We start from the raw sequence: 27615 nt of genomic DNA, 5'->3' as shown, positions 1-27615 counted from the left end.
CAAGAAGACCAGTTCCCAAAGCACAAGAGAGAGTTGCTTAGAGGTGGCCTTCTAGAGAGGAGCAGTGGTTTTGGGATAGGGAAAGATAAGCACAAGAGGAAAATGGTATAATTCACTCTCCTTCCTCCTCCCTATCATCTTCTGCAGGGGCTTCCCATTATCAAAAGCCAGCAAGGCATCTCTGATGTGGTCCATACAGGTCAGACCGCCAGACAGAGAAATGGTTACACAAGGGTGTGGGTATGGCTACAATACCCATATTGATAAGGTGTTCAGAAGCAGGTCTTAATCCAAGTGGCACAGATTACAGATGGGATTGATTTCCTGGATTATCTTAAGAGAGGAGATGCCGAAGGGATGATCAATTGTTTTCTTTATATACCTTTATATTGCTTAACTATAACAATAATATATGCAGCATTTTTTTTTAATTCTGGGGAAAAATGTATCTGCGTGTGTGAAGAGATATGTATATGTGCCTGTGAGTGAATATATGTGTGTATGTGTGTGAGAGAGAAAGAGAGGTGAGAGGGGTGTGAGAGGGAGTGCTTTAATGAGACTGTATGTGTGTAGGTGAGGTTGTATAGGTAAAGTGAGATGTTGGGCCTGTGTGTGCATGTGTCTGTGGGGGAGGCACATTAATGAGCGTGTGTGTGCATGAAATGTGAAGGTGGGGTATATGCGAACGAAGACATTTGTGAGAGTGTACGTGAGAGTGTATGAGTGGATCTGAAACTGTATATGTGTGTGGGGTATGTGTGTGCGCACATGTATTTACATATGTGAATAGGTGTGTTTCTGTGGGGAGTTGGAGTGGATTGTGCAGGAGGGGTGTGTTTGTGACAGCATATGTGAAGTACACAGGTGGACATGAAACTGCAGATAAAGGGTAGGCCTGTGTGTTTGAGGGTGCATTTGTGAGAGGTGTGTGGCAGGAATGTGTGTGAGAGGGCATACATATTCACGTGTGTGCATGCAGGTGAACACGTATGTGAGTGTGCTTAGATACATCTATACACATAGAAATAATAAAAATATTTTCTTCCAGAAGACAGAAAAACTGGAAGAAATTATGTCAAAATGTTAATAATAGTAATCTCTAGTGACAGGATAAGAGGCAAATTTCATTTTCTTTACTTTTTTGTTTGATTGTAATCAGGACAACAATGAACATTTTAGTCTGTTTTCTTTGCTACAAGAATACATGAAAATATATATTGTACCTTTTTAGCAGCATGTAAAAAAAAATCTTGACTAGTAAAATGTTCCTTTATGGGAATATGTTTGAAAATTGGGATCACCCTTTTCAATATATAACCAAATAGATACCTAAATCCCTGGTTAATTTGTAGAAGAAAATCTTGCGTTTAAATTTGAGAACCATTGAAACATTTAATTTTTTAATATAACTTAATTAATTCCTAGGTATTCAATAACTGAAACTAATTGCTACTGATGTTTTCAAGCTAAGGACCTAATGGTTTTGCATTAATGAGTCAGTAAAACTAGTTCAATGTCCCATTTATATCAAACTGCTTCAGAGAGCTAAAGTGCTTTAGATTTTCCAAAAACTCAAAGCTTATGCTAAGCATTAATAGGGATTATCAATAGAAAGAGGGGTTTAGATAAGTTTTATTTTTTCTTTCAGTTTAGTGTTCTATTTGCAGATGTTTTGTTTGTTTTTAATGGTGTATATGTAAAGCTTATGTAATACGGCTTCTGTTAATTAATTTTAAAACAGATTTTCTTCCTAAGTGAGAGAAATAGACCTTGAATTCTTTAACTGATAACTTATTTTCTATGTATTGCCTCATTTCACTAATAACAAAATATGGAATTTTCCCTCTTCCAAGTTACATTTTTATAAAGGAAAAGTTTGTGCCAGTAAATGGCTGAAGTGTTATTCTATTTTTAATTTATTTCAAGCTTAGAAAAGTTTTTTTATGTGACTTATTATCACTGACATCAAGTTTCTCAGCCCAGTTTATTTTGTATTCTTTACTGTAGGCTCCATCGTATCTGTGTAACTTGAATTGGCTGTCTGAGTAGACCAAAACCAAAACTCTAAGCCCCCCACTATCTGAACAAGCCCCTCCTGTCAGCTAAGGGCAATCCAAAGTTATCCTGAAAAACTCCTCTTTTTTGGAATTCAGGAGAAGCTGACCAGCATAAACATCAACAGACCTTAAGTCTAATAAGAAATATTTACAATCTATTCTCTCTGAAGCCTGCTACCTGGAGGCTTCATCTGCATGATAAAACTTTGGTTTCCATAACTCCTTATCATAACCCTGACATTTCCCTTCTATGGATTCTAGGTCTTTAGATAATAACTATTTAAATCAATAGCCAATTAGGAATCTTTTAATCTACCTATGACCTGGAAGCCCCATCTTTGAGTTGTTCTACATTTCCAGATTGAACTAATGTACATCTCAAATGTACTGATTGATGTATTATGCCTCCCTAAAAATGCATAAAAGCAAACTGTACCTCAACCACTTTGGGCACGTGTCATCAGGATCTTCTGAGGCTATGTTGTGGGCCTGTCCTTATCCTTAGCAAAATAATCTTTCTAAATTGATGGAGAACTATCTCTGATATTTTTCTTGAAGTCACACTTGAAGTCATAGAAAACTCATTTAATTTTATGTAGATAGCAATTAATAAGTAATTACATATATCAGATCTTTTCTTCATACTCAGCTTTTAAAATATAAACAAACCAAACTCAATTGCAAATGCTGTTAAGTGAAGTGAGTGAAGCCAAACTCAAGACAGTCATGGTTGCAAAACATAATCACTCAACCACAGAGGAGCGCTCACACCCAGGAATGCCTTCTATTGTCCAATCAGTGCTTTTCCATTTGTCTCATCTGATTTCTCGATAGCACATTATTAAATAGGCTGACTTCAAATAATATTATTTGGAAACTGCTAGGAAAATGTTAACAGAAACAATCTTACAAACTTACAGTGTGCCTTTTCCTAGGCGTAAAGGAAGGGTAATCAGGCTTTTACTCAGCTGCTACATCAAAGCACTCCTGTGGTGCAGTGGACACTTTATTTTCCCACTTGAATTTGAGCTCTTCTGCAAGATCACTCCTGCCAATCTTGTGGAGATGTCGAGCCAGGAGACGAAGTTTGTCAGTGAAAGTTGGAAGCGATTTTTTCCAGAAGCAAAGAAACTCGTGGATTTGTTCTGTGAGATCATCAGGGTTCTTGAGTTTGATGAGCTGAATGGTGCTACGGCGCAGAGGGAGAGTTGAGGAAAGCAATTCAGCATTTTCTTCTGAGAGCTCCTCAGCCAGCCAATGGAGCAAGTTATCCCAGAGGGCTTCTGTTAGGCACATGAGGAAGACGCAGGGTTAAGACTCTTTCTTGGGAGATGCATGAATCTAACCCTCCACACCTGTTTATAGGAAGTCTCCCTGCTCTTTGGTTTGGCCTTGGAGCAGTGCAGAGATATGGGACTACCTAGAGCAAAAGCCTCTGAATCCCTGGCATTCTAGGATCATCTCCTGAGGGTCCTAGCTATTGCAGAGAGTTTAAAATGCTTCTGAAATTTTAATATACCTGAAAACCAAGAGGGCATATTAAAATGGTTTTCACGTTCTGCTCTACATAATCTAATTGAGCAAAACTGGGAAGGGTGGGGTGGGCAGAGCAAACTTGGCATTTTTAACAAGTTCCCAGAAGATACTGGTGCTGAAGTCCCCAGTCAGCACTGGTGTGTGTGTGTGTGTGTGTGTGTGTGTCTGTGTGTGCATGTGTGTGTGTTTTGAGACTGAGTCTTGTCTGTTGCCCAGGTTGGAGTGCAATGGCGCAATCTCAGCTCACTGCAACCTCTGCCTCCTGAGTTCCAGCGATTCTCGTGCCTCAGCCTCCTGAGTAGCTAGGATTACAGGTGTGCACCACCATGCACAGCTAATTATTTTTGTACTTTTAGTACAGATGGGATGTCACCATGTTAACCAGGATGGTCTTGATTTCTTGACCCCATGATCCACCCGCCTTGGCCTCCCAAAGTGCTGGGATTATAGGCATGAGTCACCATGCCCGGCTGAGTAGCACTGATTTTAAAGGGTCTTTTTAGGTTCAAAACCTATTTCTCCTTATTAGTACTAATCTGATGCATAAATAATACCAGTAGCTAGTCAATCCTCACATACATCCCTAACTATACACACACTCATACAAACACACATAAACACACACATGCCATGATCCACCACCCAAAAACAATTCTGTGGAAGATCTTTTACACCAACACTTTCGACTGGGCCGTTCTCTGTTGACTCCTGTTGACCTGTTGTTATGGTTGTTACTGATACGTAATTTAGATCCATAACTCTGAATAAAACCTCTGTGCCCTACTATCTCTCCTTTCACCTTCCAGCCCTCTCCTGCATCATAGCCACTTTCTCCCATTCTCATGCTCCCCTCTGCACCACTTTCCCTGGTCTGATGTTAACCAAGCATTCTATCTGCCTTCTGTTACTCAACTATTTCTTCCTCCTACCCACTCCTGTAAATTGCACCCTGATTTTACAATATAAAGTCACCTTTCTGTGCAAACGAGGAAAAGGGGCCAGCTCTTCCTTGTTCTCCATCGTCACTTTCAAGCCAGTGTTCTGCTACCCCCATGCAATGCATTCATTTTGAAGCCCATGCCATCTGGGCAGGCTTTTCTCTTCCCATCCACATCATCAGCAACCCTCTGTAGGCATCTTCATCCACAGCCCTGCTGATAATCATTCACACCTCTAACCCAGATCATATGGTTCTTTAATCTTGTCAACTCCAATGACATGTCTCATGACTCTAAACTGGAAACTGACTTTCATGGTCAATCTTCATGTTTCATACTCAGCCAGAGTTATTCTACCTCCAGGGCTTCAGCCCCTTAATATTACTGCTGACCTCCACCTTCTAAACTTATTCCATGGTCTCTATTCCTTTGCTTCTGCTCAATATGCTCTTTGCCACCATCACTATGATAATGATTCCTTGGTGCCCCCCAGTCATTCAATCACCTCTGCAGGGTCTCCCATATCTGTGTACCTGCACTGCTCCTAGTGGTCAACTATGCACATCAACGATGGTCTTGCATCCACCTTAAAATCCTATTGTCTTTTTCAGTTTTCATTGTTCTCAGTTTGTCAGTCTGAATCTTGCATTATTCAGATTGCATTCAATTACCTGGGCTGCTTGAGGTTATGAACTATGTTGAATGTGATCAACAAACTGTAAGCTATTTTATACCATTTGAGCCCTTAGTCGCTTGAAAATCTGTTAAAAATAAATTTTCTAAACTCAATATAAATTTTTTCGTAACAATGACATAAATCTTTTCTCCCATTCTTTAGCCCCAATCTCACTCTCATTCTGTTTCACTCAGCCAATGTCTGCTTCTCCTACTTTACCCAAAGCCATTTGACCTGCATTCTTCTTTGTTTTCATTTCAAAATGACTTTCTTACAAAATCTCACTCCTCTATGTTTGCTGGCTTCCATCCCTCCTACCGTTTTTCATCAAGTATTTTCCCTTCACACCTGTCCCTTAATCTCCTCCTCAGCAAGGCTCCTTTCTTGCTTCTTACAAACACTCTCAGGCCTCCTCTTCTCTTGCTACTGCCGTCAAGCTATTATGCTATTTCTTTCCTTCTTTTTACCACATATTCTTTTAATGTCTAATGTAAACTTGAGGTCTTAAGTTCCTCACTATGGGCTCACTACTTAAACCTTTGCTTTAGGGTTCTGTGCTCTTCTTCAAAATTCTACTGAAGCCTTTCTTTCCAATCTTTTGAGAGGCTTCCTAATTATTACTCACTGCACTAGGTCCTGGCCTGCGTCTTCTCTGACTTCCATGGAGCATTTTGCTCCTCTCCTGGCCTGCCCTGGTTCTTCTCCTTCCTCTCTTGCCCTTTGCCAGCTGTCTTCCTTCCCATATTCTTTTCCCTCTGCTGACTCTCTTCCTCCTAATACTGCCACATTACTACATCCTATCTCAGGCCTCTTCCGTTTCTGTCCTCTCCCCTCAATGAATGCATCAACTCTTACTGACATTACCATCACCATTAACTATGTGAAATATCCTAGATCTACCCAATCTTTATCTTTTGGCATTGTTCTCTTAAATCCTGGAATAGCACTCACAATATTCATCTTCTAATTATATCTATCAATGTACACTACAGCCAATACAAATGTCATATTTTTAAAATCAAGATAACCAGTGATATCAATCTTACTACTCAATCTTCCTTCACTCCATTCACTTTCTTAGTTAATGAGACCACTCAGCTGAGCAAGCTGAGACATGTGATGTTATTCACATTTTCAAAGCCTATTTCTTATCCCCTGCACTCAAGTCCTGATGTTCCTAACTTTAAGCATCTCAAATATTTGCTCTACTTTCTTACCTTGCTGACTCAATCTTCTTCTTCTTTTTTTTTTTTTTTTTTTTTTTGACAGGAGTCTCGCTCTATTGCCAGGGTTGGAATGCAGTGGTGCCATCTCGTCTCACTGCAACCTCTGCCTCCCGGGTTCAGGTGATTCTCCTGCCTCAGGCTCCTGAGTAGCTGGGACTATAGGCACGTGCCACCAAGCCCAGATAATTTTTTGTATTTTTAGTAGAGATGGGGATTCACCATGTTGGCCAGGATGGTCTCTTGACCTCATGATCCGCCCGCCTCAGCCTCCCAAAGTGCTGGGATTACAGGTGTGAGCCACCCCACCTGACCACTGAGTCAGTCTTAACCATGTCCTACCTAGCTTCTTCCTTGACTATTGCAGGAACCAGGATTCTAACTTGTATCCCTGCTGTCGGTTTTGGATCACTTAAAAGTCTAATCTGATCTTGTCAATCACCTGTTAACAAATTTATTGTAGGGTCTTCCTATTGTCTAAACTTCTTTACTTGGCATTTCAAACTTTTCAGAGTTTTCTCCCACTCAAAATGTCTAACCTCATCTACCAGCATCCCTTCTAGAGCAGTTCTGATTGGTCACGTGGGAGGATTCGTGTGAGAGCAAATATCTCCCAACCTGTGTAATAAACTAGAACTTCCTAGTACCCATAAGAAGGATCCTTCTACCCTTTGTTTTCTCCAGTGACTGTTGATGATGGCAGTGATTATGCTTCTATTTGGACATCAAATTCTTCAAAGGTTAACAGCATTATTATACTCGCAAAGCTTTCATCTATTGATGTTGTTGTATTCTATATCATCTGCTCTTTTTTTAAACACAGTTTATTTATCCCTGAGAGTTTATAATGTGGAGTTTATTCTATGCTATGCCTAATGGAGTTTAGTAAGACCTGAATATTTTCTGTATTAATCCATAAGGGCAACCCCTGATTGGAATTCTGTATCATCCATAGTGGGCCTGATGCACTTGTAAGAACATCCTTGTTGATGTCTTTTGAAGACCGATAAATTATCACATTAGTAGCTGCTAACATCACAACATAAAATTTTTCAAAGGCTAAAATAGAAGAAAACTTTCCAATTATACCCTGAAACCTGTAGCATTATGTTATTCAATTATGTGTAATTACAGCCAAATATTAAATGTGTCTTGTGGTTTCATGCCAATATATAAATCAATTTCAAATTGATTGACTTCACATGTTGATTTGAGTTGACCACACTTTAAGATTTACAACTTAAGAGTCAACATTTCAGCTCAAAGTATAGTCATCTATTTAATAAACTAAGCAATTGCTAGTCATATGAATAAAATAAAACTCAGTAGCATTCGCATGTCCTTTAGATTTCAACTCAACTTTAATTACATGTAGATTAAAAAATGCTAGTTTAGTTAATTTGTGTAGAACTTCCCAGGAAATGACTATTTATTAGGCCAATAAAGTCAATGATTATTTAATTGGAAAGTCACTTTCTCCATTCCTTTTTATAAAATAATTCACACATATATACCATATAAATGAGGAGGGGAAGCACTATAATAATGACAAAGCAAATATTCCTCACCTAGAGGATCCTTAGAAATTCTTTTGGTACTCTGTGGACGGTTGATTAATTTCTTATGCTATTGGGGGAAAGGAACACAAAATAAACAGAAGAAGTAATTAATTTGTGAATAAGCTACAATAGAAATTCATCTGAACCTCATCTCTATTTGGAAGAAGTACTGAATTGCATACCTTGCAAAATTAAATACTGTATTTGTGCATACATGCTCAGCAATTGTTTTCCTAAGATAAAGCGAAGTCTATTAACCCAAATATTTCAGCACATTTAAATTTCAGACTACACATTTAAATATTATTGTGGCATTCAGATTAACTGTAAATGAACATTTTTCCGACTAAAATTTAAAACTGTTAAACCAACTAGCATAGAGCAAGCTACCAACATGCTATAAAGATGGTATTTTGTATTTCCTATAATCTTTTGTGGGGCAGACGCTTTGCTTCAACACTAAGCACAGAACGTGGCACCTAATAGGTTAGAAACAATCAAACCAGTGAGCAGATCTTATTCGAAAATCAACATTTTATCAAGAAATAAATATATATATTTCACTACCCTTCTACTGTGTCTGCATAACTGTTTTTTCTCAGGTAATATGACATTGTGGAGATATCACATGAGATAAAATAAAATTATCTGGGTTCTGATGCCTAGCCAGCGGCTGAGTAACATTGCACTTCGGAGAATTTATTTAAATGTTCAGCCTCAGCCCCGAAATGTCTTTATGAATGCCTACATCACAAAGCATTGTACACAAATGTTCATAGCCTCGTTATTTGAATTAGCCAAAACCTGGAAACAACTAAAATGTTCTTCAGTAGATAAACAGTTGAACAACTATAGAATATCCACATGACAGGATACTACTCAGTAATAAAACAAAACAAAACATTGAAACATGGGACAATTTGCAAGGGCCTCAGGGCATGATGCCGAGAAAAATATTCTAGTCTCAAAACATTATGTATTCTGATTATATTATATCATATTCTTGAAATTACAAGATTATAAAGATGTAGGACAGATTAGTGATTGCCAAGAGTTACCGATGGAGGGGGAAGGGGTGAGGTAGCACAGAAGAGATCTTTGCGGTAATAGAATTGTTCTGTATCTTGAATGTGGTGGTTACATAAATCTACACCTGAGAAAATGCCATTGAACTAGACATGCACATTGTATCAGTGTCAACTTCCTGGTTTTGATATCTTACCATAGTTATCTAAAATGCAACCACTGAGGAAATCTGGATAAAGAATACATTGAACTTCTCTGTACTATATTTTGCAGCTTCTTGTGAATCTATAATTACTGTATGTCAAAACGTTTTTTAAAGCTTATTTCACAGCAACGATACAAGGATGATGTAAGTGTTACATGTTAATGAGTAGCACACTGGTTCCCACTGAGCACTCTAATGCAAGTCAGTTGAATCCGAATATCATATTTTATAGGCATTCTTATCACAAATATTACATAAACATGGAAGCATATAAAATTTTCGTTAAGAAGTTTAAATGGGAAAAAATTTAAAAACAGCATAAGTTGAAGTATATTATTATATTATAGCACTGCAAAATAAGTGCATATAATTTTCAAGGCATATGTGTTTGAACCCCTCAAATATTGAGAGAGAAATACCAGTTTAAATAGTGCAGCAGATTGTATCCTTTCCATCAAAGGGCACATGGCCTTGGACAAGAGATACATACTGAGACTGTTCTTTATATCAGTAGTTCTTACCCCTCCATAACTCTTTGTTCACAGATGTCTCATAGCATTTTGATGCACGGAGAGTGGTTTCGGTGTTTAAAATTCTTTTCACGTACATGAGAATGTAATTCAAGTATTTCATCTGATAAACAACCATAGAAGCAGTGAATTGGTGTAGTTCAGACTCTTTTTAGACTTCCAGGCACTGTGTTGGTCTCCTATGTGGCCCCTTCATAAAGGATTTTCAATGTTGCCTTCTTTTCCTTTCCATTTTTCTCCTCTCCCTGCCCCCCAGCCTTTTTTGTTTGATTTTGGTCTGTGCACTCTTTTCGCTTTGCACACAGTTTTTTGAACCTCCTTGGTGCTCAGGGTCAGCTACAAGCAGAACAGTCAGCCAACATTTGGCCTCGTGCAGTCTTCCCTCTCAGGTTCCCAGCGTCCCTGTGTGGCTCACTGGATGCCTTCCTTAGCAGAAACAGCTCTAATTTCCCCCCCGCTTTCCTCTCTTGCCTCTTTCCAATCAAAAGATGCTTTTAAAGGCACTTCTCTGGCTCTTAGTTGGTTTTTATTTGGAGGTTCTGTTCCACAGTTTTCCAAGTCTAACTCTGTAACTGAGTATCCTAGCCTCAAAATGAATTTTAAAACTTTTTTTCCTTTATTGCTTTTAGCCTTGAAATATACTTTGAAACTGTTTGTTTCTCCCATTGCCACCAGGCACTTCTGTGAACCATGCTTGCTTATCTAATTATGTGCTTGCTTAGAAAGTCCAGGGGCCAATTTTGAAACAAACCAGGCAGAGAGACCACACTCTGAAATCCTCCCACTTAGGGGGAGTTACAAACAGCCTATCACTACCAGGCTGAAGTCAGGATGACACAAACTGGACCTCCCATGGGTGATTACTCAAGATAGCCATTAGAACAAGACACACAGGCCTGCACCCTCCTGCACAATTCCCACATGTATTCCACACTTTTCCTTCTTAAACTCCTTCACTCAGCCCAAAATGCTGCAGTGGTCTATTGAAGGCATTAGCTTGGCCATTACCCCAAGTGCTAGCATTTAGTGAGCAAAACTGCTTTCCCTTCAAAACAACAACAACAAAAGGTGCCATTTGATTACATTTTCTCAGGTTCTATTTGTTAAAGTAATGTTTCTTATTCCTCTCAAGTAATCTGTTTTTATGTTAATACTGCATATTTTAATTTGCCACCTACAATATCTTAAATGCCACTTGCAACATGTCAGCTCAGGATAAATGTTGGACAAATTTAAATGTGGTTCTCCGGCTCTCTATACACTGATTCCTTGCTACACAATCCACATTTAAATGGGTATAGTGGGGCTTATGTGGTAGTTTTCCCCAAACTATAAGCCTCCTGAGGACATCAGTATAAAAATTTAAACAATTCAGATATGTACAGATGTGTCATATTTATACTGCTAAGCACAATGCAAGCCTTAACTCTTTAGAAGTCATTTAAAAAATTGAAACCAAAGACAGGCACCTACACCAGAAAGAGGTATAAGTGCCTTGAGTTTTGTAACTATGATTGTTAGGATTCCTTTGGTTACTGCTCCCTAATTATAGCCCTGTTATTGAATTCTTAAAGCTAATTAAGCCATTTTTTTACTTGAACTCATATGTGTAAAAGTTTGATTTTTTTGTATGCAACCCAACAAACTGGACTTGGTTACATCTACTCAATTACCCAGGGTTATTTCCCAAGGAACCTCCAAAAGTTTACCCTCCTTGGGGCTTTTCAGAGCTCCAAGATCCAGCCATTACCAGTCTTGCCTTTACTCAATAGTCTTAACATTTTTGAGGGCCAAGAAAGTATATCTCATTCATGTATGTTTGTCACTATAGTAAATAAGGTGTTGTATACACAAAGCAGTAAAAAATATTTTATTGGCTTGGTGCAGTGGCTCATGCTTATAATCCCAGCACTTTGGGAGGCAGAGGCAGGAGGATAGCTTTAGCTCAGGAGTTTGAGACCAGCCTGGGCAACATAGCAAGAACTCATCTCTACAAAAAATCCAAAAAAAAAAAAAAAAAAGAAAAAAGCCAAGCATAGTGGCTTACTCGTGTGGTCTTAGCTACTCAGGAGGCTGAGGTAGGAGGATCACCTGAGCCTAGGAGGCAGAAGTGAAATTGCATCACTGCATTCCAGCCTTCATGACAGAGTGAGACACCCCCTTTCAAAAAAAGATTTAAAAAATTGTATTCACATTATGATATCTTCTCTTGATTTAAATGATACACCCCTTCAAATCCTGCCATGATGTGAGGGTTCACTCAGGATAGTAGGAGAGATTGTAAAATTATATAATATAGTCACAAACCTTGAAAGGCCAAGAAGTTTGCATAGTTTCAGTGGAAGTTTCAGCTGAAGGCAGCCTAATCCACTTTACCTTTAGTTGATAAAGAAAAGCAAATAACTAGGGAATGTGGGGGAGTTTATCCGAATAACTTGCTTATTCATGTGTCCTAAAACTAACCTTTAATCTTTTGTAGACCAGATAGTTCTCTCAGTGAAAGGGCAACCAGATTTATCACCACAAATGGTGTTTGCTTTAAGCCTCAGAAACTGGCCTTTAATCATTATCCATAAGTGTGTTGGCTCAGAGCCTCTGTTATTAAACCTATACTAAATAAATGCCTAGAGTACCAGATGGCCGGTAGCCATTAACTCCTTCTGGTGAATGGCGCAGACACCCCAAGCTGCTTTTTCACTGAGAAGTTGTGTCTGAGTGAATTTATTCATCCATCATTGGATATGGGTCTGCCTGTTGGACCCCAACACCATATTTTCAAGGAACTGGTCAAATTCTACCTCTTTTACTAATTAGTTTCTCATTTGGGAATTTATGCACTATACTATCACACAATTGATCTAATAACTTAACATTATGTTGTTGTTAATGCCATTCATATGTGTTGTTTCCCTCCCCAATTAGACCTTCAGTGATTTATTGTGTCCTCTTCTGCATCTTCTTTTATATCAGTACTTACCTTTGCCACATGTTAAGCACATCATACCTTTAATTAATACTTAGTAGCCAGAGGGGCCTTCCATAGAAAGTCACAAGGATTGTTATCATCATACATTTAAGGTCAGCAGTTTCAGCTGTGCACAAAATCTGCACAGCAAGGTTTTTATGTATACACAAAGATTTCTTCCACCATTTCCTACAGAAAACATTTCAGATCTTTGCTGCTTTTTAAAAAACACACGCCTTACACCCTGCCTACCATTCTCACACAAGGGATTTAGTCTTCTATTTGCTGATAAAATTAAGCAGTGGGCCAGGCATGGTGGCTCACGCCTGTAATCCCAGCACTTTGAGAGACTGAGGAAGGTGGATTACTTGAGGTCAGGAGTTCGAGATCAGCCTGGCCCATGTGGGTGAAACCCCGTCTCTACTAAAAATGCAAAAATTAGCCAGGTGTGGTGGTACATGCCGGTAGTCCCAGCTATTCAGGTGGCTGAGGCCAGAGAATTGGTTGATCCCAGGAGGCCAAGGTTGCATGAGCCGAGATCGTGCCACTGCACTTGACAAAGTGAGACTCTGTCAAGAAAGAAAGGAGGGAGGGAGGGAGGGAGGGAGGGAAGGAAGGAAGGAAGGAAGGAAGGAAGGAAGGAAAGAAGGAAGGAAGGAAGGAAGAGAATGCAGTGGTTTTCAAAGTCTTCCTGACAATAAATCTTGAGAAAAAGGCAAAAAAGGGAAGCTCACACTTTGATTCAACTGGTCTCAGATAAGGCCACATTTGGAATAAGCAATTGAGTGATTCTGATGCTGAGGCTGGGTGACTGCACATAGAAAAATTCAATCAAGTGTCAAACCCTACATGGTTTATCAACTAACACCCCTACAAATGTATCCCAATAAATGTATGGAAGAATGAAAGAAATATATTTATCCAAAAAGTGATGAAGATTTCTAATATCACATCAGGACAAAAGTAAATTTTGGATTGCTTCAACTTACCTAAATCTACAGGGATATGGTAATAAAAATATTAATTGCTCTTAAGCAACTTCATAAATTACCTCACAGGGATCACATGGATGACTTAACTCTGGGGCCCACTTCTTATGCAGAAATTCCAGTTTCTGGCAAAGTCTTCTCAAGTATTTCTGGCAGTTCCATGAGCTTTACTCTCTTGGTATCCACATCATTCCACTAGGTGCCCCACAATGCTCAATCGGACCACGCAGCCCTCCACACTCCTTCTGTGGGCACAGCAGTTTCTCCCCATACATCCATCACCATGTAGTGTGCCATGATGGTTTCTACCTGTCCTTCAGTTTTGCTGTCATGATGTCACATAGCAAAACTGAAAGACAGGTAGAAACCATCAGCTGACATATGTGGCTTCCACAGATTTTCACGGCTGCTGCCCCACTGCTGCTCTGCTGGGTCCCACCAGCATGATACAACTGCACCTGCTCTATATGGAGCTTTTGGTTTCTCCTGCTTCTCTTCCAAGCAAAGCAATTCTCTGTTAATGGCCACCCTAAGCTCTCCCTGTATGAGCTGTGTGGTAAAACATGATAGGATGAATGAAGTGGCTTCCTACCCCACATGTCACATGACATTAAAGTAATACTGACTGTGCCCCTGTCACATGACATTAAAGTAATATTGACTGTGCCCTGATATGCCACAGAACTCAGTAAAATAAGCCTTGTGTTTTTTTAATTAAAACTTTTTTTCCTTTGGACATAATCATGCATCCAAGGAGTGGAACGGGGAGGTAGGTTTTACCAGTAGCTGCAGTGCCCAACTCTAAACACCTGCTGGCCTCTGCTGCTAGAGCTTTCACATTTTATACATTTATATGCTAAGTTTATAAAATATGTGCACGCATTTTTAGGTAAAACCATCCCGACTCCCCTGCATAATGAATTCTGTCAAGTCATATCTCATATACCCAGTTATTTCTGAAACTCAAGTTAATTTCTTACCAGAGGAATACCTCAGCTTTCATGCAAATAACTTTCTAGGCTGGTTATTTCTCTGCACACTTATGAGGCATGTCTGGAACTCTTAGAATTGAGCCTGAACTCAAATCTGAGTTATATAAAGATTATTTCTCCTTGGTTATCTCATCTGCCTTTCATTAAAAAAATGAAAATTAAAAAAAAATTGGGGGCCGGGTGCGGTGGCTCACGCCTGTAATCCCAGCATTTTGGGAGGTTGAGGTGGGCAGATCATCTGAGGTCAGGAGTTTGAGACCAGCCTGACCAACATCGAGAAACCCCATCTCTACTACAAACACTAATTAACCAGGCATGATGGCACATCCCTGTAATTCCAGCTACTCAGGAGGCTGAAACAGGAGCATTGCTTGAACCCAGGAGGCAGAGTTTGCGGTAAGCCGAGACTGCGCCATTGCACTCCAGCCTGGGCAACAAGAGGGAAACTGTCTCAAAAAAAAAAATTCAGTGGAAGATGGACAGCTCTTACTGTTTTCCTCTGTGATAGATGCAGGATCAAGAATCAGTAGTAATCAGGCCTCCTGGTTGAGAGCTAAGCACGCTAGTGTCTGACAGTGCTTGGTCCTGGAAAGAAGCTCAGTACTTCAGCCCTGGCCGAGACTCTCCCTCATTGTAATGTGCTTTCAGGGAGTGGTACTGGCACTAACTATGCTGACGTCACTGTAGAAACATGTGCATGAAAACAAGAGCTAAAGACAATGCAGCGGAGACAATTGCCATTGTGGGCTGGCTTTAGGGCTGATTTGTTTGGTGATACCACATCATCATTGTGCCTTCCCAGCCACAAAGAATGAACACGGGTTATCATAGGGAGCACAGCAAAGATAATGAGGATCCTCATGATACCCAGTAAAACCTAAAGTGACAGTTAGAAAAGGGGAACGTCAGGAAAATCATAAATCCTTCCCACCATTTTACACATATTTTGAAGAGCTAAGCAGAAAAACAAAATGCTACCTTTGAATACAAGAGCAATATTACTATTATTATTATTACTATTTAGAGGGAGAATTGCTCTTGTCACCCAGGCTGGAGTGCAATGACGTGATCTCCGCTCACTGCAACTTCCGCCTCCTGGGTTCAAGTGATTCTCCTGCCTCAGCCTTGAACTCCTGACGTTAGGTGATCTGCCTGTCTCAGCCTCCCAAAGTGCTGAGATTACAGGCATGAGCCACCACACCCAGCCAGAATGTCCTATTTTTAATTGTACCTTGTATAGTCACTAATTTCAAGGGCAACCAAAACAATACTATTGTCATTCGGCAGATGCAGAAATAAGAAGTCGTTGAGTTTGTCCTCTCTAATTTCTACTGCTTCCCAGTTCTTGGGGACTCTACTGCAGAGCAAATTTTTGTGTAAAGTAACACACTAAGAATTTTCTGATACTTTTAGCACTATTTAGCATGGATGCCACATAGCCTTACAGCTTAGCATCAATTTTATATAATCAATCAAAGAAAATGACACGCTGTTATTGTTAATTTTTATTATTTACCCTAGATCACTTATGCATGAAGACATTCTAAGAGGCGATTATTGTGACATCTGTGGCAACAACTTCATCCAGCTGCCTAACCCCACACTCCTCCCATTCCCACATACTTACTGTAGGATGTTTCTGGTAAATAAGTCTTTTATTTTGTTATTAAAAGACAACATATAGGTAAAATAATAAGATTAACAATAGACTAAGTATATGTAGTTAGCATTTTTCTGTGTATCTTTTTTTTTTAAATTGAGATGGAGTTTTGCTCTTGTGCTCAGGCTGGAGTGCAATGGCGCAATCTCAGCTCACCGCAACCTCTACCCTCCAGGTTCAAGCAATTCTCCTGCCTCAGCCTCCCAAGTAGCTGGGATTACAGGCATGTGCCACCACGCCTGGCTAATTTTGTATTTTCAGTAGAAACAGGGTTTCTCCATGTTGGTCCAGCTGGTCTCAAATTCCCGACCTCAGGCGATCCTCCTGCCTCAGCCTCCCAAAGTGCTGGGATTACATGCGTGAGCCACCATGCCCACTTTTTCTGTGTATCTTTAGCATGGATTTTTACCAGAAGCATGTAGGGTAGTATAAGTCCTGACTTTTCCTGCTTACTGTACTTTGTACTTATTTTGCATATAGGCCTCTTCGACTAAGTAAGCATTGCCATTTGCTTAACTTGAGCTCATTTATTGCATAATAGTAAAGGGTATGCTGAATTTTATGATATATGACTCATACAATTCTTAATGATTTTACATTATAAACAAGCTAGATATTATATTGATCAAGAAAGTAATCTGGTACAAAAATTAATGTTAGCATAAAAACTCTGTGCTGTGGTTATGTGTTCAACATAATCACAAATCAAATAAAAGCTCATATAAGTATTGAGGGAGGGTGTATTTGTAACTATATCATTGCAAACCCAGAACAATCGTTTGAAGTGTTATTATCCCCATTTCGTAGATGTAACTTCTCCAAGGTAATAAGACTAGAATATTGCAAAACTAGTCATGAAACTCAGGTCTGTATGAAGCCCTAACAATAAATAATACTGCCTCTAGTTAATAGTACCAGCTGCTATTTGTAATTAATTGCCATGTACTAGGAATTACTCTAAAAATTTAAAGTGTATTATATACCCTTGACAGTATAATATGGTATGTAGTCCAGCATAAGCAGTGCGCGCGCGCGCGCACACACACACACACACACACATCTTGTGATTTTATTATGCTTATTTTACAAATGAGAGAACAAGTTTGGAGAGATAAAATTATTTGACCAAAACATACATGCTGTATGACAAATACAACATTTAAACTGGCATCTGTAAGAGCCCAGATCCTGTATTTGTAACTGTAAGTTAAAATTTGTATGTAACATGAAGACTGTAGTGTGAAACTTTCCACTCAGTCACTTCTATACCTCCGGTGTTATGCTTACTATTTATTTATAATAATTTTACTGTCTTGGCAGTAGTATTAGATGGAGGTAAAGAGCTCAACTCCTAACATATTATTCATTAAATTTGTAACCTTAGCAAAGTAGTCCCTTTGTGCCTCAGTCTCTTACTTTAAAAAGTGAGGATATACAATGCCATTGGAAGGAGGCGTTGAGTTATATCATGTATCTGAAAGCAGGGTATCATATGCAATAAGAGCTCAAAACAGTCCCGGTTATTACCTAATATATTTTTTAAAACTATTGGTTGCCTATATAAATACGTTTTAAAAGAAACACTTCTATTTATACCATAAATGGGAAAATAATTTCTTTTGTATAAACACAAGAAAACCTGAAAAAATACAATTAAAATATAACAATATTATTAAATTCTCTTGCCAGCCAAGATCTCTGAACCGAGAACTATTCTGTTAGAAAGAAAGCTTTGCAATTGTTAAGGAGATGTGAAAACATGTTAACAACAACCTGAAATATACTCAGATTAGAAAAAAGTTTATAAAAAGAGCATTGTTTCACTGTTTTGATTCCTTTTTATTTAAACCTGGTGTGTATATTGTCCTAAAAAAGCACCTGCAATTCCAAAATTTGGGAATGAGTGGGATAACCAAGCGCCCCTTTTATTTGCTGTGAGTCATATCATTTAGTGTAAACTGAGAAGTATTTTGCCTTTCAAAATGTCTACAGATAACATTTTAAGGGATATGAGTGACAAGTCATAAACCAAATGCCAGGAGCATGAAATCACAACTTAAGCCAGAAAAAACTGGAGCTGTCCTGCTCAAGGAATGGCTGTCATCTCTGCTCTGAAAATGAGCTAAGAGCTGATATCACCATGTGAATAGAACAGAACAACACTGAACTGCTCAGAAGTGGCAAAGCATTCAAAATCAAGATGGCTGAGGAAGCCTGCTTCTGACTCAGGAGCTGAAAAATTTTAGGTAAAGAGAAAAACCACTATCCAAAGCTATAGAAATTCTATTCCAAAGCTTAGTTTCGGCAAAAGTTTCAACCTTCCCTCCTAACTGGCTCTTTGAAAGCTCTAGATTTGCCAAACACTCTAAAGGTACAAAGGAAATGACAAGTGATATGACATAGTGGGAAAAGGGTACCCATAAGGAAAGCAAGGGTCTAGCTTGCTCAAGTAACAGAAGGAAGGTGGTGAGCATAAAAGAGGAATGACCTTGTAGTCTGGGTCCTCATATGGTCTCTGCTCCTGTGAAGTCCTGCAAACTGAGCCAATAAACTAAACTCTCTTACTGAAGTCTTAACTGACTGAGATAAGGTCTACAAATGACAGGGCCTACATTAGTAACTCAGTAAATGAACCCACATGCAATGTGTAGGCCGTGTTAGGATCCTGTTTTTGAACAAATCAACTGCAAAAGAAAAAGTATTGAGTCAGTAGGTGAATAATAACAGGGGCTGGGTGGTAGCTGATATTGAGTAGTAATTACTAATTTTTTGGGGTGTAGCAGTAGTATTGTGGTCATGTGTCTTTTTTTTTTTTTTTAGACCGACTTTTGCTATTGTTGACCGGGCTGGTGTGCAGTGGCATGATCTTGGCTCACCACAACCTCTGCCTCCTGGATTCAAGTGATTCTCCTGCCTCAGCCTCCTGAGTAGCTAGGATTACAGGTACCCACCACCATACCCAATTAATTTTTTGTACTTTTAGTAGAGATGGGGTTTCACCATGTTGGCCAGGCTGGTCTTGAACTCCTGATCTCAGGTGATCCACCTGCCTTAGCCTCCCAAAGTGCTGGGATTACAGGCTTGAGGCACCTGGGTGCTCAGCCCAGTCATGTATCATTTTTTAAAGTTTTTACCTCTTAGAGAAGCATTCTGAGGTATTTACACATAAAATGATATTGTAACTGATTTGCTTTAAAATACTCTAACAAAACAAACAAACCAGGGTGCTAGATAAAATAAGTATGGCAGAAAGTGATGGGAGGTGAGTCCATGTAAGTTCGTTGTATACTTTCTCTATTTTTGTGTGTATTTAAGTAATTGTGCATGCCTATATGCACACCTGTGCACCCATGCATGAGTATGCATGCACACATACACACACACACATACACACAAGGTTTTTTGAGTTAAGTAAATTAAAAGATCCCAGAACCAGCATCTACCAATAATCTGTTGTTGTCTTCGTGAACTTTCTTATAACTGCACAGTCAGTGTAGAACTTCCTGAAAACCTAGGCAAAATGTTTGGCCCTCAAAAGAAAAGGAAGTTTCATCTCCACATGGAGAAGTCAGGAAATCAGCACAAATCCACAGAGAAGTAAAATTGCAGTGGAACAAAATAAGAACAGAGTTTAGAGCAAGAAGTGCTGACCAATAGTAGTCTCACTTGAAGGTAAATAAAGAAATTAGATTTGGAAACAAAATCAGTTTCCTACTGATCATTCATAGAAGCAGTGCTCAGATCTTTGCTTCAAACTCATGTGCATTTTTTTTGCTTCTTCATTGTTTTTTCAATTACTTGCTTCTTAGAAAATCACTCTCTTATCACGTCAATCTAATCATGGTTTTTTCAAGGGGAGGGGAATCAATAAATTTTTCGGTCCTTGACTGGACAAAAGAAGACAGCTTTAGGCCCCTGGTAACCAGATGGATCAATTCAAAAAACTCCAAGAATCTGAGGAGCGGGGACAGACAGAGGAAGGGGCATCCAGAAATGGCTACAAATGTAAAGTGAGATATACAGATACAAAGATCTGGACAATTCAGAAAATATAAATGGAATATATATGGAAGCAGTGAAGAAAAATTATCAAAGGCAGTCTGGAATAGATCTGACTTTTAAATGCATGTCTCTATTCTTATTTTTTACCTACTAAATGGGCAAAGTAGGTGCACCACATGAGGTTGCTGAGAGGATTAAATGATGTAATGTACATAAAGCACTTCAAACATTCATGCGTTCCGTAAATCTCAATGATTGCTAAAATGCTTCAGATTTTGCTCTGTATTCCAAGTAATTTTGGCAAAAGCGATGTCCTTGACCCACAAATGCAACTATGTGGAGGACGTTATTACTTCATAAAACAGCTCAACAAATCAAAGAAAGATATACAGCATTGCCCGAACTTGCATTAATATTAGCCTCCTCTCTTTATTCCTCCATTTTTAGATTATAATCCCAACAGGTTTTGTCAATCCACTTTAATCCTGTTAAATGCCTATTTAACTCTTAGCATAATTCTTTCTAGGTTATTCTAGCAGGTTAAAAAAATTCCTGATATTTTGTTTTGGTTTGGCTTTTTGGATCATAGCTAGAAGTAGTTTTTCCAACAGAAAGAGTGATCTAATGTTTCTGGGAAAGGCCTGGACAGCCACACACCAAATGTCTCTCTCCCAGGTCTTGCCACAGTGTGTGAAATCCTATTAGTCATTCCTTTAAAGTCATGAAAGGCTTCTGCTAAATGCAACTGCTAGCTGGGAAGAAAACAGGTAAAGCTTCTGTCAGCTATTAAAACTCCACCTTCAATTGCTTTATCAATTTCCCCAGCATGCTTTCATTGAATTCATTAAAGAGTTCAGCAAAACATTACTGAATGCCTCCTCGGGAAGGGATTACAAAATTGAATAAGCAGTGCTCTCAGCCCTGAGGAACTCAGTCTCAAAAGAAGATAGTAGAGTATAATGTTAGGAGTGTTGCCATTGAAATCAGACAAACTTGGTTTCAAACAGTAGCTTTGCCATTTCCCCTTGGGGAAAACCTCTCTATGCTTCAGTTTCTTAAATGAAGAAACCTTTGTTTAAGGATTTTTTTCCAATGAATAAGTTAATGTGTGTAAATGCTTTATCAAGTTACTAGCAGGAAATAATTTAGTAGGTATTAGCTATTATTATCATTACCATGATTTTTATATAAATAAAAATGATAATAGAACATGTTTATATATATATTTAAATATACATACATATATTCAAAGCACTTTAGTTACAGATACAGCGTAGTGTCTAACCCTGCCTGGAAAATTTAAAGACTTTTTCTAAATAGGGTTAAGTGTGGAGTCATTGCTGTCACAATAGCAGCCTGTGGGAAGAGTCTTGGAGAGAAGTGAGGCTTTCAGTAGAACGGGAGCAAAATATGTTAGTAGGGGAAATGTAACATAAAAATGTTGTGACAGTGAGTTGTGGGAGTTTGTAATGGGCCCTATACGCCACGGTAACCGCCTTGGACTTTTGATCAATAGACATCCAGTGAGAAGTTTTGGAAGAGTGATAAAATCATATTTGTTTTTGAGAAAAGTCAACCTGTCAATTGGGAGTAAGGCAGCCTAAAGCAGATAAGGGAACTGGTGATAGGCCTCTGAGGAGAAAGTTGCTATCATCTGTTAGGGCAGTATTGGAGGACTGAAGATAAAATGCAAGTTTAAACAACACTTCCAAAGTAAAGTCAACAAACACTGTATTACATCACAGGACAGTAGCTCAAACCAGTGTCCTGAGAGCCACCTTGGAAAGCCCCTTCACAACTTCCTCTATCTGCCAATATTCTTCTACCTCCTGGTCCCACACACATTCACTCTATCACTAAGACCTGTTGATCTCAAATCCTGAATCTCTCTCCAACTCTGTTACCTTCTTGCTATCCTTCCTGTCACGATCTTACATAGGCTACCACCCTCTCTTCTGTGGACTATTTTATTAGCTCTTTTATTACTATTGCTAAGCTCATCCCTTTCTAATTTATCCTTATAGGCTGTCACAGTAATGTTGCCAACAAAACTTGTTCATATCACTCTCCTGGTTAAATTTTCCAATGGCTTTCCAATGGCTTGGGCCATCACTCAAAAAATAAAAGATAAACTTAATTATAAACAAACCAGATACTTATTTCTCCATCCTCAATTATGGCCATACCAGTTTCAAGAATGCCGGTAGATGACAGATTAATTTGTTTACTTAAACACTACGGGTCTCTGGTTTGCAGTGCTATGTCATGAAATCAATCACATTTTTTTAATGGATTTTGACAGACAGCTTGCTTACGACAATTACAGAGACATTTGGTTAACCTAAATAAGGAATTGAAAGCCCTCCATAATCTTTCCCCAACTTATTTCCAACACGACTTTTCCAAATCTTCCCCTGAAGAAACGCAGGTGTATTCATCATCCTTTCTGGGAACACATCTTGTGCTTGGCCACTTCCAAGTTTCTACTCATGCCATCTCTCTTGTGTAAAACTCATTGCCTCCTTCTCTCTTCCTCTCCAGATCCTAAACATTCTCTGCAATCATTTTGCTCTCTGAAGAACCCACAGGTCACCTCAGTCCACAGGGATTACCCCTTTCTCTGAAATACCCTAGCACTTAATATCTTACTATTCATTTGCAATCAGTTCCTGTCTTTTGCTATTGCTGTATTGTTGTATCCAATTATTATTTATCTCTTGCTTTGTTTTTTAACTTTGAAAGTGTTTATACATTATTTCCTAATCTGGACTGTAATTTCCCTGAAAGCTAGAACTTTGGTTTCTATTATTATTCTTTTTTTTTTTAAGCCTTACACAATATCTTGTATGTATTAGGCATTTTGTCTTTGCTAATTAACATGTTGATGGATATAATACATCTACAGAAAGAAAAATGAAAACAAAACAGTTGAAGTTCATAAACCAAAATCTGTTTGAGCTAATGAGCATACTTTTTCACTTCGTAAATGTTATACTTTTAGGAGAATAAATGCATACACATCATTGACTTTTTAATTAGTAAATATGTTTAGATAGGCAAGAATATGTGTGCTTCCTTTGTAAAATAAATATTGAAAGCTCTGTGACAATATAGTACCCAATTCCTGTTTAGTTATACTGCCCTCTAAGCAGAGAAAACCTTATCTTTTAAAGCCAAGGGTTAAAGGAGGAAGAAGGAGGGAGGGGCTAGAGAAGGAGAAAGGGGAGAAGGGAGGAAAAAGGTGCAGAGGAATAGATAAGGGGAGAAGAGGGGAGGGGAGAGGAAAAAGAAAAGGGAAGGGAAGCAGGAGAAAGGGATGGGGGAGGAGAAGGGAAAGAATCTCTTCTCATTAAACTGGTGGTCAAAGTACTTTCCAAAACAAGAACACAGGATCTTGTTTCTGACTAAACCAGCTTTGCTCATTTTCCCCTCATGTTCCTCTTAGTGACATTGTCAAAACTGTGGCTTTGAAGGTCATTCCGATTGCCTAGAGGAAGGTAGGACTGCAGACACAAGGATAATGTGTAAGGGAGACTCATGGAGACCCAGAGTTCTCTCTTCTCCAGCCATCCTTCTCACTGGAAAGAGAGAGAAGATGTTGGAAACTTTCAGAGGTTACAAACATTAACATAATATTTCTTTTTTCTTTCTTTTTTTTTTTTTTTTTTTTAATAGTGAGTCTCGTTTGGTCACCAGGCTGGAGTGCAGTGGCGCCATCTCGACTCACTGCAACCTCCACCTCCTGCCTCAGCCTCCGGGGTAGCTGGGACTACAGGCATGTACCACCACTCCCAGCTAATTTTTGTATTTTTAGTAGAGACAGGGTTTCACCATGTTGGCCAGGATGGTCTCAATCTCTTGACCTTGTGATCTGCCTGCCTCCGCCTCCCGAAGTGCTGCGATTACAGGGGTGAGCCACTGCCCCTGACCTAACATAATATTTTTACTTACTAAAACCCTAGTGGCTTTTTTCTATAATTGATAGGGGAAGGGACATGAAGCACCAAACATGTTCCTGGAATCAACTCTAGTACAGAAAGCATGACACTAAGTTACAGAAAACTTAATCACAATGTGTCCACTCTTCCCTCAAAAAGCAATAACACAACGCAACAAAACAAAATCCTGATTTTTCTTATAGGGCTTTTTTCTAATGTGCTCTTTCAATCTGCTTTTTAAAATACCTAGCAATAACATAATAAGTTCCATTTTATCCTTGAACCCTAATATAATTTTGTAAAATTACTGCAACTAGGAAGTCTGAGTAGAATTAACATGCTGTGGAAGTAACTATTTTGAATGCTTCAGGATCCTCTCATTTATCTAGTCAAAATTGCTTTGGTATTTCATATTGTTAGAAAAAAAATGATATAGTAAAAAAATTATCCCTAGCAGAGCAGTGAGATGGTGACGAAATCCAAAGTGGTGAAAGTGGCGATTCCAAGAACCTGATTCCTGCACTACCATCTGCCTGCTTCCACCCTTTGATACAGCAAGTCATTTAATGCAGTGAGAAAGAAAGTGTTGAAGTCATATCATTATTTACTAAAAATCACATGTCAGGAGTTCAGTTAAAAAAAAAAAAGAATCAGGAAGTTCAGGCTAAGCAAAACTTGGGTCAACAGATGGCTTACGTAAATATGTGGGTTAGGTTTCACTGGGAAACTCCAGCCTCGATCTGGAGTCCTTCTTTGCTTCAAAGCAAAATCTCCAAGTCGGCAGAAGGAGTCAAAGGCAGTCACAACCCAAGCTAGCACAAATAAGCAAATGGCCTCTAGTCACCTATCTGGTGTGACTTCAGACGCACACACACACAATATTCTCTCCACTTCCTTCCACCTAAAAATCCTTTGAGAATTTTTTTGAAATTGGCCTTGTTTCTACCAAAGTACAGTTATGTACAGTGTGAACTGAATTTACTTAAACATTCTGTGAAAGGAGAAAGGCTGAGGCACAACTTGAGAGAGATTTAGTGGTGAATCAATATTCTTGTCAGGCACATATTTTCAAATATATTGTGGGATCATTTTCTGAAGATTGTATGGAATATGAAGTATCACCAGGATCCTTCCAATCTTACAAACCTCATCATCTTTTTGTAGCCCTCACATGTGCGCTGACCATCACAGCCTTCCTTCGAGTCCTTGACTTGAAGCATATTTCCATCTCAAAGTCTTGGAACTTGCTGCATCTCCCACTTGGATCCTCTCCTGGCCATACAGGAAGGTTCTGGTCACTGGTTGCTCCTCTGCCCAGTAGTTCCCTCTGCAGTGAGGTCTTCCCTAGCCATCCCATCTACCAGCTCACACCACCAATTCTGTCCATCCTCTAATGCTAATTTATTTTCTTCCTTGGTATTTTCACTTTCCTCCTCACATTTTTGGTCCATAAAATGCAAGTTCTATTTATAAATACCCATTCACTCATGTTTATTGAGCATCTAACATGCCTGACACCATTCTAGGTGCTTGTGATTTGGCAGTGAACAAAAAAATGTTCCCTGTCTTCACGGAGTTTACATTCTAGTTATGGAATAGAGGGTTTTTCTACAAGAAATCTACAAATGAAGATGTACATGTAAAAATGGAGAAATGATTTAGAGGAAAAAAAATTCAGGTGGATTAAAGAGGATTAGGAGTGTCAGGTTGTAGGGGTAAGAGTAGGTTGCAACATTAAATAGAATCAGGCAAACCACAGAGAGAAGGTGAAGTTTCAGCAAAGAAGTGAAGGGGATAAGGGTAATAGACATGCAGGTATCTGATGAAAGAACATTCCAGGCAAGGGGAATCACTAACAAAGACCAAAAGTGGAAGCAGATGTGGCATATTCCAAAAGCTCCAGAAGGCCATCGTGGTTGAATAAGTGAGGAGGAGAGTAGAGCAGAGAAGGCCCTGGAGTCGGTGAAGGCCAAGTTGACACAGAAGCTGGGAGCCATTGAAGGATTTGGAGCAGAAGCATGAGACAATTTGACTGATACTTTAAGGCAGTAGTCCCCAACTATTTTGGCACCTGGAACCAGTTTCATAGAAGAACATTTTTCTGTGTTGGAGTAATGGTTTTGGGATGATTCGAGCAAGTCACATTTATTGTGCAGTTTATTTCTATCATTATTATATTGTAATATATAATCAAGTAATTATATGCTGTAATGTAGAATTAATGGGAGCCCTGAGATTGTTTTCTTGCAACTAGATGGTCCCATATAGGGGTGATGGGAGACAGTGATAGATCAGGCATTCGATTCTCATAAGAAGCATGCAACCTAGATCATTTGCAGGTAGAGTTCACAATAGGGTTTGCTCTCCTACAAGAATCAAATGCCACCACTGATCTGATAGGGAGCAGAGCTCAGGCAGTTATGCAAGCAATGCTGAGTGGCTGTAAATACAGATGAAGCATTGCTCACTTGCCCACCATTCACCTCCTGCTGTGCAGCCTGGTTCCTAACAGGCCATGAACTGCTACCATTTCATGGCCCAGGGACTGGGGACTCCTGCTTTAAGGGACAACTCTGCCTCTGGGTTGAAAACATGCTATAAAAAAGAAAGGGAATAATAAGACCCTACATACCAGAATACCACAATATGCTGAGCCTTTGGGATACATTGTTTGTTGAATAAATTAATATATGAATGAATGAACTACAGACTCTGAACAATAAGAGAAGAGAGATCCTCCCAAGTATGAACTAAAAAGTAATGTCTTCTCATCTTTATGAATCAGACACAGTATATTAACATGATGCTTTTTAATTATATGTGTGGTTCTATGCCTATACACACATATGTAAATATTTGCTGCTTGTTCTCTGTGTGTAAAGCACTTTTAATATTCACAAATACCTTCACCTATTTATGCTATATGTGTAAATATCCATATAGTGTCATGTTCATTAATGCCAAGGTACTGCTATATTGGGCTACTTCCATTTCTGAAAAATAGCACATTCTAATACTGCTTAGTTGAGGTGAATTTTTAAATTTCTGAACGTTATGAAATAAGTCTCATCTTGCAAAATAAAGGTCATGGTTTCAATTCCCATTTTGTTATACTAGTTTGAAAAGCAAAAAGTTCCCACAGCCACAGATTCTGTTTCAACCTGACAAACTTATTTCTGAAGACTTTGGGCAAAAGAAAGGGCTCAGAGAGTGAATCTGGAAAGCCCTGTACAAACCCGTCTGGGATAAGAAGAAAGCACAGATGGCATATCGGCAGTAGATTCATCTATGAAAGGCAGCAGACGTTTAAATGTACTAT

General features: G+C 39.0%; 1 protein-coding gene across 3 annotated transcripts in view; it reads right to left on the bottom strand.

Annotated features, from left to right (window-relative positions):
• Positions 1-2941: 2941 nt before the first annotated feature.
• Positions 2942-27615, bottom strand: part of DTHD1 (death domain containing 1) — a 62044-nt gene continuing 37370 nt past the window's right edge. For 2 of the 3 annotated variants that reach the window (XM_012474880.2, XM_012474881.3), the window contains 2 exons: positions 7999-8056; positions 2942-3340 (listed from right to left, as the gene is read on the bottom strand). In XM_012474880.2, the coding sequence (XP_012330303.2) occupies positions 3018-3340; positions 7999-8056 (381 nt within the window). In that variant the 3' untranslated portion in view covers positions 2942-3017. The remainder of the gene's footprint in view (positions 3341-7998; positions 8057-27615) is intronic. The other variant, XM_064364091.1, reaches the window with a different exon arrangement.

This window comes from Aotus nancymaae, unplaced genomic scaffold (genome assembly GCF_030222135.1).
Source record: "Aotus nancymaae isolate 86718 unplaced genomic scaffold, 86718_ANA_hifiasm-v0.15.2.pri h1tg000006l, whole genome shotgun sequence".
Classification (NCBI taxonomy): domain Eukaryota; kingdom Metazoa; phylum Chordata; class Mammalia; order Primates; family Aotidae; genus Aotus; species Aotus nancymaae.
Note: the sequence above shows the minus strand (reverse complement) of the source record. Positions and strands in the feature narration are given on the sequence as shown.